This window comes from Moschus berezovskii, chromosome 17, assembly GCF_049115385.1.
Source record: "Moschus berezovskii isolate FMDL1 chromosome 17, NW_MosBer_1.0, whole genome shotgun sequence".
Classification (NCBI taxonomy): domain Eukaryota; kingdom Metazoa; phylum Chordata; class Mammalia; order Artiodactyla; family Moschidae; genus Moschus; species Moschus berezovskii.
In genome coordinates, this window is record NC_142476.1 from 21636085 (window position 1) to 21652657 (window position 16573).

The 16573-nt window shown below is 39.0% G+C and overlaps 1 protein-coding gene across 5 annotated transcripts in view; it reads left to right on the forward strand.

The window, feature by feature from the left end:
* RPS6KC1 (ribosomal protein S6 kinase C1) overlaps positions 1-16573 on the forward strand; it is a 203184-nt gene that overhangs the window by 107135 nt on the left and 79476 nt on the right. For 4 of the 5 annotated variants that reach the window (XM_055419061.2, XM_055419062.2, XM_055419063.2 and 1 more), the window contains exon 7: positions 7342-7457. In XM_055419061.2, the coding sequence (XP_055275036.2) occupies positions 7342-7457 (116 nt within the window). Of the gene's footprint in view, positions 1-4856; positions 5077-7341; positions 7458-16573 lie in introns of those variants that run through there. The other variant, XM_088845266.1, reaches the window with a different exon arrangement.

Consider the following 16573-nt stretch of genomic DNA (forward strand, 5'->3'; position numbering starts at 1 on the left):
CCCAGGGATCGAACCCGGGTCTCCCGCATTGGAGGCAGACACTTTAACCTCTGAGCCACCAGGGAAGCCCGAGTTAGGTGTCTAACAGGTCTTAAATCCTATATCCTTAACCATAAATGTTGAGGCTGTTTTGAATTCTGGGATATTATTAGCATTTAGTCTTTATCTACATAAAATAAGAACCCCCCAAAAAATGTACCTTAAAGTAACTAAGTTCCAGCCAAGAGGAGGCTCTGTGTGTACCACACCAGTGCCGCAATGTGGGACCTTGGAATGGGGAAAGGATTAAACCAGCAGATCTCAATAAATGAGGGCGGTGGACTGGGGGCCCCACATGAATAGGGAACTGCACATTACCACGAACAGTTCCTAAGTGGATCTTGGGACAGAGTTAAGGGTTGAGGGTTCTGCTCAAAAACCTGGGAGGGATTTGAGTTCCAGGCAGAAGTGTCCATCAGTTCAAGCTCTGTTGCTCTGTAAAGGAAAGCCAATCAGATGTGGAGCTTGATGCAGAGAGAAAGGAGCTCAGTGTTTACAGAAAGTTACCCCTGGTCCTTGAAAATAACAAGAAAGACAGCAACTGCAAAAAGCGCTCCACAGGTACTGAACCTGTCTGTCTTGTCCTGGAATGCCATCAGAAGTTTGTTCACTTTGGATCCTGACACTGACACCCTATCTGTTATTATTATTATTATTTTTTCTTGGCACCCTATCTATTAATAGAATCCAGCTGAGTAAGTTTGAAGATCTAGTTGGCTTTATTAGTTGATTCATGAACCAGGCAGCCTCCCATCCAGCAAGCAGATAGGAGCTCCAGGGAACTCCAGAAAGGGAAAGGTTGTTAAAGCCAGAGAGGGGATGTGACAAGGAAGTCGTAAACAGAAAAGAATTATTTGAGCAAGGTGTCTTCCTTTGGGAGACAAAATTATTTATTGACCTCCCTGGTGCTGACCAGGAAATTCCAGACTGACTGGTTAAGATTCCAGTCCTGGGGAAGTTTAAAACTACAGTTAGGTTAGGTATTAAGTCTTGGGTTAGTGACATGGGCTTAGTTCAGGTGGCTCCATTTTGGGCTGCTTGTTTCTTTTTTGTAAGGACAGAAAAACTTCGAAACAAAATTGAAAGCAGTTATAATTGAGGCAATGCCTGGGCATGAATGTTATTGTGACTATTGCTTTTACTATTGTTTGGTGACTCTGAACTTCTAGGGTTCACGTAACATTGAGTTTAGAAAAAACATTAATAGAAGGTTGGTTAAATGCAAATGGGAAGCAGATTCCCTTTTTTGACCAGGTTTGTGTTATTCATGGAAAGGCTGATGGCTCCATATTTGTGGATCGTGTGTAGAACCATAAATTACAGTTCTTCTCAAGGTTGCCTTTTGTTGTCAGAACAATTAGCATAAGTCAGAAATGGTAGGCTTTCCCTGAAAACCCCATTAAATATAATAAATCAGCACTTAAACAAACAAACAAACAAACTCTCACCACCAAGGCCATCTCAGATAGGCATATTCTTTTATGTGACTGAAGTTGTTAAAAAAAAAAAAAAGAATCGCTAACAAACAAAAACTTATTGCAGCAAACCCAGGTTGATTTGGATGTTCTTTCTAATGTGATAAATTTGAATGAAAACCAGGCACCCTTGACCAGGATTAATGTGGCATAGAGCCTGTTGGACAGCGTGGGGTAGAGGAGTAGAGATCAGAGTATAAGATGTGATTAAGTGCAGTCTTATATGGGAATTAAATCCTGTGCATGTGGAGAATGATCAAGTATGATCAAAATGCCCTTGGAAATCCCCTAAAATTTCTCATAAAGTACAAATGTAGACACACTGGCTTTCAAGAAGTCTAACGTGGGGCTTCCCGGGTGGCTCAGTGGTGGGGAGTCCGCCTGCCGATGCAGGAGACACAGGTCTGATCCCACATGCTGCGGAGCTGCCACGCCTGTCACCACATCTGCTGAGCCTCTGCTCCTCAACGGGAGAAACCACCCCTAAGAGAAGCCCATGCAGTACAACTGGAGAGTGGCCCCTGTTGCCTGCAGTTAGAGAAAAGCCCGTGCGGCAGTGAGCATCCAGCACAGCCAAAAAATAAATGCATAAAATTATTAAAAAAAAAAAGTTCAACACGGTCAGTTCTTCCTTTAGCATTGCTTTTCTTCTGTTGAATCAGTGATGAAGCATTAGCTTTATTCTTTTTTTAGTGTCCAAGGGTAGAATAACGGAACTGGAAGAATGAACTTTTCTAGTTCTTGAAACTGATTTTCATTATTTCTGTGAATAAAAATGCCCTTTTTTTAAAACGGATAAATGAGTGGCCTTTGTTTTCCAAAGAAATCCTTGGGTAAGAAGGATGTTTGAGAGCCCAGTTTTTCTCCTAGAGGCCCATTCTCTTTTACATAGTGTGAAATTTATATACCTCTTCGTAGCTGTTATTTCCGGAGAAGGCAATGGCAAGCCACTCCAGTACTCTTGCCTAGAAAATCCCATGGATGGAGGAGCCTGGTAGGCTGCAGTCCTTGGGGTTGCTAAGGGTCGGACACGACTGAGCGACTTCACTTTCACTTTTCACTTTCACACATTGGAGAAGGAAATGGCAACCCACTCCAGTGTTCTTGCCTGGAGAATCCCAGGGACGGGGGAGCCTGGTGGGCTTCCGTCTATGGGGTCACACAGAGTCGGACAGGACTGAAGTGACTTAGCAGCAGCAGCAGCAGCTGTTATTTCACCATGTGCTGTCTGATTGCTTCAGTCTCTTTCCTTCTCTCTGATTCAGGCTCCCACCTCAACTCCTTACGTTTATTTTCTCCTCATCTTTGTTCCCATACTCACCTGTATTGCACTTGCCCTGTGCTTTGTATCTTTTCATGTGCTACTCAATAATCTAATTCAGATTCAATTATGTGAAGTGTGGTAGCATAAGACCTGGTTTAAGTTTAGGTTCTTAAATTAACTTTGTGACTGAGAAAGGCATTTCATGTCTCCAAGCCTCCATTTCCTTGGTTATTAAAAAAAACGTAATACAGTAAATGAATTTCCTGTTGTGCTCAAGGAGTGGCCAGATGGTGACAGCCTCTTGGGTAAATAAGAATTTCACAATTCTATTATCTGTATGTAGATGGTGCCTTCTGTAAAAACGTCTCTGAGGAAGCTGAGTGAGAGTTGGTGCTCTGAGAGATGCAGGCTAGGCAGGCCAGTGCTTCTAAAATTGTCAGTGACAACTTGAAAAAAATCCTTATTTGGCTGAGCAGGGTCTTGGTTGCAGCCCACAGGGGCTTCGACCTGAATTCCCTGTGGCATGTGGAATCTTTTTCATTGCAGCATGCAAATTCTTTGTTGTGGTATTTGGAATCGAGTTCCCTACCAGGGATCGAACCTGGGCCCCCTGTAATGGGAGCTTGGAGTCTTATCCACTGAACCACCAGGGAAGTCCCTCAATAGCAACTTCAAAATTTCTCATTTCTATTCAGCTACACTTTCTTTTTCACCCGTTCTATAATCACCCTGATTCTGTCCTCTCTCTTGATTTGAGGTAAATAAATACAGATTGACTCAATATATACAAAACGTCTTTTATTGGACACCAGAACTCTTTGACTTAACAGTTGTTAAAGAAATAACGGAAGCAGCTTTTCTGTTTTGACTGCCAAAGCACAGTAGAAATTCTTGTTCTGAATGATCAACAGAAATGTAGAGAACTCACTGAAGGTATTGGTTTATTTCTAGGTAGCATGTTAAATATGGATCCATTTTTAAAAGCATTTATAGATATATTACTGAAGAAATAATAGTCACATGACCTAGTATGGGGTTAGCAGTTAAATTCCAGGTAGCCTGGTCTCCCTGAAAAATAATCATAAGCTTTGTATGTGTCTTAAAAGGGAAATTAAGAAGGTTAGAGTCAAAAGTTTTGATCAAGTAAAATCTGTTTAAAGTCACATTTATAAATAATGTGATTAGTTGGACTTATTCTGGAAGTCGACAGATTGATCTTTTCTTTCTGGGACTCACAAACCTCAGCAAGTATCCTGTAGCAGCAGTCTGCAAGAGGTGGTTTTCATCCTGGGCTGCTGCTGTTGATCAGCAGTGCTTGTGACCTACTTTTAAGGGGCTGATAAGGAAGGAGTCCTAGTATGTATATTTAAGGTTACATTTAAAAAGCCTTCCAGTATTTCCATCACTTCATTGTTGTTTCCATGGAAGCGGAACCACTATCATCAGCAGGAGTCCATTTCAACTGCTAGTTTCCGGTTCTTTTTTCTCTGTTACTATGGTGACTGCCTAGAAAGCGACAGAAATACCAAAAGTTTAAAAAGCAGCAATTTGATTACAAAATAGGGTTTTACCTCTAGCTTTAAGTAGGTGTTTTATAGTCTTGACATTTTTGAATTTCAAATTACTTTGTGAGACAAATTAAAATATTTTTTTCTTTTGAAAAAAGAATATTTTGAAGTTTTATTAGAGGTTAATTACACTGAAGGTTTCCCAGGTGGCACAGTGGTAAAGAACCCACCTGTGAATGCAGGAGACACAAGAGGTTCAATCCCTGGGTCGGGAAGATCCCCCTGGAGGAGGAAATAGCAACCCATTCCAGTATTCTTGCCTGGGAAGTCCCATGGACAGAGGAGCCTGGTGGGCCAAAGTCCATGGGGTCGCAGAGATCTAGACATGACTGAGAGACCGAGCAACAGCCCCATAGTGGAGAGGAGAGATGGAGCTGTAAGGTGAAAGCCGTGAGAGGAGCGGTATTTAAGCACACTTGCAGTTGCAGCTTCGTTGCAGTTTTTCTTTGAGGTCTGTACTCATTTAGGGTTCTTTGGTTTACAGGAGATACAGTCCACTACCTTAGGATTGTAGGTCCAGCTAAAGTCAGGGGCCCCGGTCACAGTAGAGTTTCTTTTCTTGTCTCTCATATTTGCGTCTGTTAAGTTCCTTCTTGTCGGTTTTTTTTTCCTTTAACAGAAACGATGGCTGTTGGCAGTCCCACTCATCTTATTTCCAGCATCAATTACACAGAAGATTGGCCCAGTTTGTGTTGGGTCAACTTCTCCCTTCTCCAGCTGTGGCCAGGAGGTGGGGTTCTGATTGGCTCTGCTGTAACAGGGAGGCTTACCCTTGGCTAACAAGTAGTGATTGGAGGGGCTGAGATCTGAAATAAGGTAGAAGTTTTCATTCGAACCATGTTAAGGGTTGAATGAACACAAGTTGGAATCAAGATTGCCAGGAGAAATATCAGTAATCTCAGATATGTAGATGACACCACCCGTATGGCTTAAAGCTCAACATTCAGAAAACTAAGATCATGGCATCTGGTCTCATCACTTCATGGGAAATAGAAGGGGAAACAGTGAAAACAGTGATAGACTTTATTTTGGGGGGGCTCCAAAATCACTGCAGATGGTGACTGCAGCCATGAAATTAAAAGACGCTTACTCCTTGGAAGAAAAGTTATGACCAACCTAGACAGCATATTAAAAAGCAGAGACACTACTTTGCCAAGGTCCGTCTAGTCAAGGCTATGGTTTTTCTAGTAGTCATGTATGGATGTGAGAGTTGGACTATAAAGAAAGCTGATCGCCAAAGAATTGATGCTCTTGAACCGTGGTGTTGGAGAAGACTCTTGAGAGTCTCTTGGACTGTAAGGAGATCCAACCAGTCCATCGTAAAGGAAATCAGTCCTGAATATTCATGCTGAAGCTGAAACTCCAATACTTTGGCCACCTGATGCAAAGAACTGACTCATTTGGAAAGACCTTAAGGTGCTGGGAAAGATTGAAGGTGGAAGGAGAGAGGGACGACAGAGGATGAGATGGTTGGATGGCATCACCAACTCAATGGACATAAGTTTGAGTAGACTCCAGGTGTTGGTGATGGACAAGGAGGCCTGGTGTGCTGAGGTCCATGGCGTCGTGAAGAGTTGGACATGACTGAGCGACTGAACTGAACTGAACTGAACTAAGAGTTGGTAGTGGTTGGCTGGAGATGGAGGGGTCTGAAGGGGAAGAGAAAAGGACATTTCCCAGAGAAGTAGATGTTATTCCAGGCAGAAAAAAGAAAAGCTTTTTCTACCTGTAGTCTTTTTGGGGAAAATATCTGCTTTATTGTAATTCAGTTCACTTCTAATTCAGCAAACTAGGTGACATTATTACATAGGATTTGATTTTGAAAGGAAAACCAAGATCGGAAACTTTAATAATTTATTGCTTCCTTTACTACTTGATCTGTTGTAGTTCCTTTTATGTATTTGGTCTCCTTTAATCTCTGTAGTCATTTGAGGTATATATTTCTATTTTAGAGAATGAGGAAGAGGTTCAGAGTTGAAATGACTTATCACTGGACACATGACTGATGAGAGGCAGGGCCAGAATTCAGATAACCAGGGTTTCTGGGATGTAATCCAGGGTACTTTCCACTGTGTGATACTTACATTTTGGTTAACAACTTCATTCAGAAGGTGCATAGGGTGAATTATAAAAACAGTACTGTGTATTATTAAGTGCTTTGATAAAAATGAGTCATGCACAGTATTGAATAGTATTTATGAACGGAACCTTGAACATCGTATAGTACAGTGGTGTTAAACTTTTTGACTTTCAGCCCTGGAATCCTTTCTTCAAATGAAATGTTACAGTCGAGTATATAAAATGGATAAAAGCATTGGATCATCCTGCTCTGGAGAGGAGAGATCCAGGAGTGGCCCGCCTCCTCTTTGAGATCCTGGGTTCATTAAAGGCCGCTTTGAATACCCTTCTGTTAGGGAAACTGAGAGCCAGACAGGGTAGTGACCCTATTTCAATTTCAGATAATTATATGTTATAAGAATTGAAGTCACATTCTTGTGTTCAGTTGTAAGGTGGGTGACAATTTGTTATTAATGAATAAACCATGACACTTGCAAATATTAGAGTTTCCCTGAATACTTTTATTCTCCGGTTTGGTGGTACTGTTACAGCATCTCACATCCATGTCATAGCTCTTAATAAACATCTCTTCCATTTGGTGCTATTTGTTGAGTTGGACAACTGTAAACTGTCTGGACTAGCCTAATCTTTTGTCCACAGAGCTTTTTATATCACATTCTTTATATATTGATTCCTCTTATACAATAGGTCAAATTCTCTATACATATTTAAATATGGGAATTTCAGAATTTAGATAAATGCAATTTAGACCTTGCTGATTTTAGTAACTTTGACGTCTGTTCCAATTTTGATCTCTCTCGTCTTTTCAATTAGAAATGTGAACAGGTGGTAAATTGGGTAAAAGGAGGTTAATCTTCAGTTTGCACGAATGAAAGTTTACTTTTCACATGTCCTGACTTTTGTTTTCTCTTTTTAGGAGAGTCAAGCCCCACCCGGCGAGAAGCTGTGAAGAGAAGAACTGCAGAATATCTCATGCGAGCAGAGAGTCTCTCTAGCCTTTGTGTGAAACCTCAACTTGATGATGTGTCTCAGGTATGTCTTATGTTTCCTTGTGCATTTCCTTTTAGCCATTTTTGCTTTTTTTTTTCTCTTGGTTTTATTTCTAACTAGGATGTTTGATATTTTGGTCTTTAGAATTTTATCAATGATTTTCTTTCTTTTTTTTTTTAACAGAAATTTTATTGGAAGAATTTTGATACTATCATTTATTATTTTTTTAAAAATACGTTTGAGGTTAAAATATATACGTGAATGTCTTCAGTTAGAAAAAAGCAAAATATACATTATGAGCTTGTTGTGTTGTTCTTAGGCAAACCATAATTGCTCACTCTAGTATATTCAAACCAAATTACATCATGGTCTTTGACATTTCAACCTAGCCGTGTATTCAGACGTTTATTTAGAATTGTTTTGATGGCATCCTCTTCACCAAAGAAATCAAACCCAGATCAAACTTGGCTATATGTTTAGAAACCATTAAAGACAGGTAGGTAAAGTGTTGTAGGGGTGTTTATAATATACAAGAAAGGATTTGGCAGTTTTTCATTCACAGTATTTCTGACACAGAAGACCCATTCTGTTTATTGATCAGACTCACAAACGTTGGGGCAAAATATTGCTTGGGCAGATATATCACTGAATTTTCTGCTCTTAGAGGAAGCAATGAGACTACTTGGCAAGCTCTTGACAGGATACCTCTAGTTCAAAATGGCACCTCTATTGAGCCTAATCGATGTATGATACATGATACTTAAAAGTCAAAATAAAGCTTTTTTTCCCACCAGCGAAAGAGAAGTTTTACATTGGCAGCAGCAATGAAAAGAGATGGAAAATAAGTAAAACCCAAAGAAATAAAGAGAAGCTCTATGAAAAATTATTATTTAGAGGGGAAAAAGAGAAGATAAAAGCTATTCTAGGAATATTAGATCACTTAATGAATACACGTAGTGCTGCTTTTATAGAAGCACCTTCAAGATATACCTTTGAAAGAGTTTTGGATGAAAATATTTCTGGGATAAATGAAATAGAGTGTTATACACAGGCCCTTAAAGTACTGGATAATAGGAATATGGTACTTTCCTATATTAAAAATTTGACTATACAAGATATAAAAATTTAAGTGACCCATGTTCCACAGTCCCAATTCTACCAAGCATGCAAAATGGAAAGCTACTCTATAGTCCCACTCTTCCTATATGAAGGATAGGAAGGAGCAGCTTACAAGGTTACTTGAGGGGAAAAAAGGGCCAAAGTGATTATAAAGTCACTTATTTCGGCAAAAATGCCATAGAAAAGATGAGATGTCTTCTGTAATAAACAGCAAATTGCTGGTTTTACCTTACTTGTAACTCCACTGCTGTCTACAGTATTTACTCACTGGTAAACCAAAAATTTACTGAGCGTGGAAGTGTAAATTTGTGCCAAGTTTAGTGACAGTAGGATACACGAGACATTCTCTTTTCCACCATGATCAAAATTGCACATATTAAATTCACAAAGCCATGGGAAAATTCAAGAGTTCAGGGTAAAATATTAAGTTTAAGCATAAACTAATACTAATTAGGAAATCTATTTCTTCCTTTTGAAGAGGTGTCTATAAAATGTTCAGTTCAGTTCAGTTGCTCAGTCGTGTCCGACTCTTTGCGACCCCATGAATCACAGCATGCCAGGCCTCCCTGTCCATCACCATCTCCCCGAGTTCACTCTCAAACTCATGTCCATTGAATCAGTGATGCCATCCAACCATCTCATCCTCTGTCATCCCCTTCTCCTCCTGCCTTCAGTCTTTCCCAGCATCAGGGTCTTTTCAAATGAGTCAGCTTTTCACATCAGGTGTCCAAAGTATTGGAGTTCCAGCTTCAATATCAGTCCTTCCAATGAACACTCAGGAGTGATCTCCTTTAGGATGGACTGGTTGGATCTCTTTGCAGTCCAGGGGACTCTCATGAGTCTTCTCCAACACAACAGTTCAAAAGTATCAATTCTTCAGGGCTCAGCTTTCTTTATAGTCCAACTCTCACATCCATAGATGACTACCTGAAGAACCATAGCCTTGACTAGATGGATCTTTGTTGGCAAAGTAATGTCTCTGCTTTTTAACATGCTGCCTAGGTTGGTCATAACTTTCCTTCCATGGAGTAATTATCTTTTAATTTCATGGCTGCAGTCACCATCTGCAGTTATTTTGGAGCCCCCCAAAATAAAGTCTGTCACTGTTTCCCCATCTGTTTGCCATGAAGTGATGGGACCAGATGCCATGATCTTAGTTTTCTGAATGTTGACCTTTAAGCCAACATTTTCACTCTCCTCTTTCACTTTCATCAAGAGGCTCTTTAGTTCTTCACTTTCTGCCATAAGGGTGGTGTCATCTGCGTATCTGAGGTTATTGATATTTCTCCCGGCAATCTATTTAAAGTAATGAAATCAAATCGTATATATTTCTCTAATGCAGTGCAAACTTATTTGTACTTCTTAGACGACAACTTCCTACCTTGGCCAGGAGTTCAGTTTCTCTTCACTCACACTGGTACTGACAATATTGAGTCAGTCCCTTTTAAGCAGCTTACTGTGTGAGTGTCAAGAAAACTTTTTGTTAAACAAAAAGTTCTTAAAAGTGCTTAAAGGAGCTCTGATTGCTCATTTTGGCCTGGACAATGTTAGAAGGTAATTAGCATAGGCGTGGGATCCAAAGAAGGAAAGAGTCTAAACAAGGTATTTATAACAACTATTTCTCTTTATCAATTTTGGTATTTTGATTGTTCATGATTTTGTTTTGCTGTTGTTGTTTACTCCCTAAGTCATGTCTGAATCTTTTGTGACCCCATGGAGCCTGCTAGTCTCCTCTGTCCATAGGATTTCCCAGACAAGAATACTGGAGTGGGTTGCCATTTCCTTTTCCATCAATGATTTTCTTAAAAGTTATTGATGGGAAGAAGAGCATTAAAGCAAACCATCAAAGGTAAAATAAGATGAGACTCACCTTCTTTTTCTTGGCCCTTTGCTGTTTGTTCTGTGCTTAGTCGCTCAGTCGTGTCTTGACTCTCTGCGACCCCATGGACTGTAGCCCTCCAGGCTCTTCTGTCTGTGGGGATTCTCCAGGCAGGAATTCCATCCCTAATATCCCTAATATTGCCATATGTAGAATGACAGTAATTTACACTTTATTTTATTTGAAATTTTAAATTACGGTTCTTATAGCATTCACATACAGTTTTATTGATTGATGCTAAAACTAATAATTTAAGCATAAGTCCTACAAGTGGCAGTTATAGATCACCTGGAATTATAAAGGCATAATTCTAACAGGGATGTTTAGTTTATTTGGGGCTATCCCTGGTCTTATTAAGAAAGCAGGTGAGTGCTTAAAATGTTAGAAACATTGTGGTTTATCATTATTGTTTCTGTGTTATGTCTATCTGGATTTGGCATATTTCTGGAAGAAATTTTATTTTTTAATTAAACTAAGGTTTTATTTTTATGATGCAATTTAAGAGTTACATCTTCTAGAGCAAAAATGTTTCTTAATTAATCTAAGGCAGGCTTGTGTACTACCAGATCTGTCCCTTGAAGCCATGGAAGATTGGACAAGATACTTAACTCCACCTCTTCACTTCAACTCCACCTCTTCGGTTCAGTTTCTACATGTGAATAATGAGGATAATAGTAATTCCCTTCTAGGTTGTTGTTAGGATTAAATAGGTTTAAAAAAAAATCACTCCCGTATGTGGATGCATGCACACACTGCCATGTAAACAATCAAGTCCTTGTCTTGTAAAAAGACTGGCTGATAAGCCAAGCTTTTAAGATTAGCTTAATAAGCATTAACCTGTTTTTCATCTTCCCTCATATATTTGCTTTATATACCTTTTTGCACATTTATAAATGCTTTATATACTTTTTGAAAATTATAAAAGGTTTCAATTTCTAATATAGAAACACACTGTAATCTTGATTCATCAGACTACTAGAAATTTTTCTGCTGCTTTTCTGAGTCCTTTTTATTTTCTTTGTGACCTTTTAAAACGTACAGTTATCAGAACTACACTTCTTAGTGTAGAAATTTCTGTTGTTAAGCAGTTGACCATTCTTTTTAGGACAAACTATATTACAGCTTGGAAGTAATACACTTTTGTTACTTCTTCTAACATAATAAATGTGTTTAAGTAAGTTACCTGCTGAGTCATTTTCAGATTGTTAATAGTTATAACTCTGTTCTGTTTGCTAATATTTTCCTGTTTTCTGTCATTGTTGTTTCAATTATATTATTTCTTTTACTATTAATATTTCTTTACTATTGAATTATTCTTTCTAATTTAAAAATTAAAAAGTATTTTTAATGAAGTATAATTGGCTTAACAATATATTAGTTTTAGGTGTACAGCATAGTGATTCAGTGTATTTATATATTGCAAAACATGCATCATAGTAAGTCTAGTTATCATCTATTACCATATAAAGTTATTACAGTACTATTAACAGTATTCCTTGTGCTGACTTATTTACTTTAAACTGAAAGTTTTTACCTCTTAATCTCTCTTACCTATTTCACTCAACCCTCCCCACCTCCCTTCTGGCAACCACCAGTTTGCATCTGCGTCTGTTTCTGTTTTGTTATGTTTATACATTTGTTTTTTAGATTCTATATATAAGTGAAATCACATGCTATTTGTCTTTCCTGTCTGATTTAGTTTAGTTTACTTAGCCTAATATCCTCTAAGTCTATGCATGTTGTTGCAAATGACAGGATTGCATTTAAACATTTTTAAATGGACTATATCTGAAGGTTGCTTTGAATTCAGTTCTTATTTTCTGTGGAGTTGGCAACTGGCCCTGTGTGCAGTCCAGTGTGTATATTCTCCATCTATTTTGGGGGGGACATTGAAAAACAGATTAAATAGGGTGGGCCTCTATGAACTTTTTTTTTTTTTAACTAAATCCATCTTGTATATAAATACAGTTGATCTTGAATAACATGGGCTTGGACAGTGCGGGTCTACTTACATGTGAATTTTTTTGAGCAGTAATACTGCAGAATCTGTTGTTCAGTTGCCGAGTTGTGTCTGACTCTTTGTGACCCCATGGACTGTAGCTCACCAGGCTCTTCCGTCCTCCACTGAGTCCTAGAGTTTGCTCAAATTTGTGTCCACTGAATGGGTGATGCTATCCAACCATCTCCTCCTCTGCCATCCTCTTCAATCTTTCCCAGCATCAGAGTCTTTTGCAGTGTGTCATCACTTTGCATCAGGTGGCAAAGTGTTGGAGCTTCAGCATCAGTCCTTCCAATCACTATTCAGGGTTGATTTCTTTTAGGATAGACTGCAGTCTAAGGGTCTCTCAAGAGTTTTTTCCAGCACCACTATTTGAAAGCATTAATTGTCTGGTGCTTTAAGCCTTCTTTATGGTCCAATTCTCACATCCATACATGACTACTGGAAAAAACATAGCTTTGACTGTATGAACCTTTGTCGGCAAAGTGATGTCTTTGCTTTTTAATATGCTGTCTAGGTTGGTCATAGCTTTTCTTCCAAGGGGCAAGCGACTCTTAATTTTGTGGCTGCAGTCACTGTCCACAGTGATTTTAGATCTCAAGAAAATAAAATCTGTCACTGTCTCTATTTTATTCCCCAGCTATTTGCCATGAAGTGATGGGGCTGGATGCCGTGGTCTTAGTTTTTTTAATGTTGAGTTTCAAGCCAGCTTTTTCACTCTCCTCTTTCATTAATTCCTCTTCGTTTTCTGTCATTAGAGTAGTAATATCTGCATATCTGAGACTGTTGTTATTTCTCCCAGCAATCTTGATTCCAGCTTGTGAGTCATCCATCCTGACATTTCTACTCATCCTTACTCATTCAAGCTCCCTATTTATACATTCTCTGTTATAGTTCCCCATAATCACTTTTATAAGGCAATAACTTATTAAGCAAATAAATATATAAAGCCTGCCATGTAACTTTTGACTTTGGGAAAGGAACTATGATGTGTATCAGTCAGAATTTTCTTTCAGGCATAGCTTTAAATGAAAATAAATCAAAAGAGATTTAGTACAGGGAAGCTGATTGTATTGGATTATATAAATTCACTAGCATCTAAGACTCTGTGGGTATACAGTATCAAACTAGGTGTGCATTGGAGTTACATCAACACAGTCTCTGCTCTTGCACACCCCAGAGCAGGGGTTCCCAACCTCTGGGATCTAATGCATGATGATCTGAGATGGAGTTGATTTAATAATAATAGAAATAAAGTGCACAATAAATGTAATGTGCTTGAATCATCCCCAAACCATCCCCCTTCCAATCCGGTTGATGGAAAAATTGTCTTCCACGAAGCCAGTCCCTGGTGCCAAAAGGGTTTGGGACCACTGCCCTAAAGCATAATTGAGAACCCAATATATGTGCATAATTGAGGTAACAAATGTTAGAATTGTAACAGCCATGTAGAATAATAAAAACTTGTATTGGCAGAGGTTGAAAAGGGGTACCTAGTGAATTAGATTTGATATTCTAGGATTTTTTTCCCCAGTTCTTAGGCAGTTAAGAGCAAGGTGTTTTTCTTTTAGAGTAAGCATTTACTTTTTATTTTCACTTTTGTATTTTACTGTGTTAATGTGTGTGTGTGCGCGCTTACGGATGCATGTGTGCTCAATTGTGTCTGAAAGTCTTTGTGACCCCATGGACCTCCAGGTCCCTCCATCTGTGGAATTTTCCAGGCTACAATACTGAAATGGGTTGCAGTTTCCTCCCCCAGGGGAATCTTCCGAACCCGGGGATTGAACCCACATCTCCTACGTCTCCTGCACTGGCAAGCAGTCTCTATCACTGTGCCACCTGGGAAGCCCTTACTCTATTAAACCTGACCCTTATTTAGGTTAGAGACATGCTTGATTATTTCTTGTCTGAAATTTAATGTAAATATCTTTTGGAGGTTCTAGATTAGCTTGATTAGTTTATTTCTCTTCTTTAACCATATTTGGACCATAGTGTCAACCAATACAACAAGTGAATTGATTTTAATGATTTTTGGCAAGTCTTTAATTCTCTGCAGAGCAGATATTTTTCTTTCTTGAACTTACAAACAAACATTTGTTTCTAGCCTGGTTATTAAGAAAATAAAAGAATCTTCCTTTTCAGTTTTGAATTTTTTTGTTGATCACTGTTTTTCCTTTGGGGCAGTCTAGGTCATGACTTACTTTACCTGAGTTTTCTGTGATGGTTCAAGCCTTTGCTTTATTGAATTTATTTGAGACTCTCATGCAGTAAATAAAAAAGTTCCAAATTTTTCCAGTTGTTGTTGATAATATCATTTTCAAAAAAGGATAGAAAGGAGCAAAAGCACTATCCTAAGGCTCTTTCTTTTCTTCATTACTAAAAAGTGCTGAGGAAATTTAAAGACCAAATCTCAAAAAAAAAAAAAAAAGAAATGAGCTTTGCGTAAACTAAAAATACGGTGGCTCAGATGATAAAGAATTCGCCTACAGTGCAGGAGACCCGGGTTCGATCCCTGGGTCAGGAAGATCCCCTGGAGAAAGAAATGGCAAGCCACTCTACTATTCTTGTCCTGAGAATTCCATGAATAGAGGAACCTGGTGGGCTACAATCCATGGAGTTGGAAAGAGTTGGACACAACTGAACGACTACAACTTTCACTTAAAGTTGCAGTTTTAACTAAAGAGATAGATTTCTGTTTCCTTTTTTTGAACTGTAGATGACTTTGAATGATTTCAGAATTAGTAGTTTTAAAGGCTATGTCCCTGTAAAAGACATGGAATAGCTTATTTGCAATTTTTAGCTCTAGGAATTTAAAACTCAAGATCAGTGAAATTTAGAAAAAGTAAATGGTCTAAATTTAGGACATAAAAGGTTGTGTAGTTTCTAAAGTATGAGTGCATTTTACTTGCAGCTATGAGGTATGAATGGAAGCACAGTGGGCCTTCTGTACACATGGACGCCACGTTTGTGGATTAAACCAACTACACACTGAAAATACTTGGGGAGAAAAAGTGCTAGAAAGTTCTAAAAAACAAAACTTGAATTCGCTGCTTGCCAGCAACTACTGACATAACATTTGAATCGCATTAGGTGTTATAAGTAGTTAGAGATGATTTAAAGTATATGGGTGGATGTGCGTAGGTTATATAAGATTACGCCATTTTATGTAAGGGACTTGAGCATCTGTGCATTTTAGTGTTCATGGGGATCCTGGAATCGATCTCCTGTGTATTGGTTCCAGGGACAGATGTGTGTAGAATGTGTGCATTTCCTGAGTATTTCATAGATTCTGAGTATAGTTGCTGTAATATTGAAAGTATTTCACTGTTGTGCATTTTGTTTACTAGTATCACTGGTATGTCTCAATTCTTCTTCAGCAAATACTTTAGAAGGAGTGTCATGTCACCCTAATGAGACACGGGCAAAGCAAAGATGGCAGTCAGGTGCACCCCAGATCAGTAACAGGACTGCAGTTAGGAGTCATGCTTGAAATGTGACCTAAGAGACTTGTTGAGGAGGTTGAGTATTGGGGGTTAATAGGTTGCCAGGGACAGTCTCGGCAAAGCCAAAAATCTACAGATGAAGCCAAGTTCAGAAACTAGTGCAGTTAGCTATCATGGTTCAGAGTGTGGATTCTTGATATGTTCTTGGTAGAACTTTCCTTCTGCCTTTGACTGCTTGTTCCCGCCCAGATAATGCTGACTTAATTCTCAGATTATTTAAGGACAAGCGACTTCACTTTCACTTTCACACATTGGAGAAGGAAATGGCAACCCACTCCAGTGTTCTTGCCTGGAGAATCCCAGGGATGGGGGAGCCTGGTGGGCTTCCGTCTATGGGGTCACACAGAGTTGGACACGATTGAAGTGACTTAGCAGCAGCAGCAGCAGCAGCTAACCCTATTCCACATACAGTTGGTGGACTAGCAGCTCAGCATCACCTGGTAGCTGCTTGGAAATACAGATTCGTGGGCACCACCACAGACTGACTGAGTCTGAATTCCCATTTTCACCAAGTCCTCAGGTGATGTGCCTGCATGTTAAAAGTTTGAAAAGTACCTCACTAAGTTATGACCAACCTAGATAGCATATTAAGAAGCAGAGACATTACTTTGCCAACAAAGGTCTGTCTAGTCAAGGCTGTGGTTTTTTCCGTGGTCAT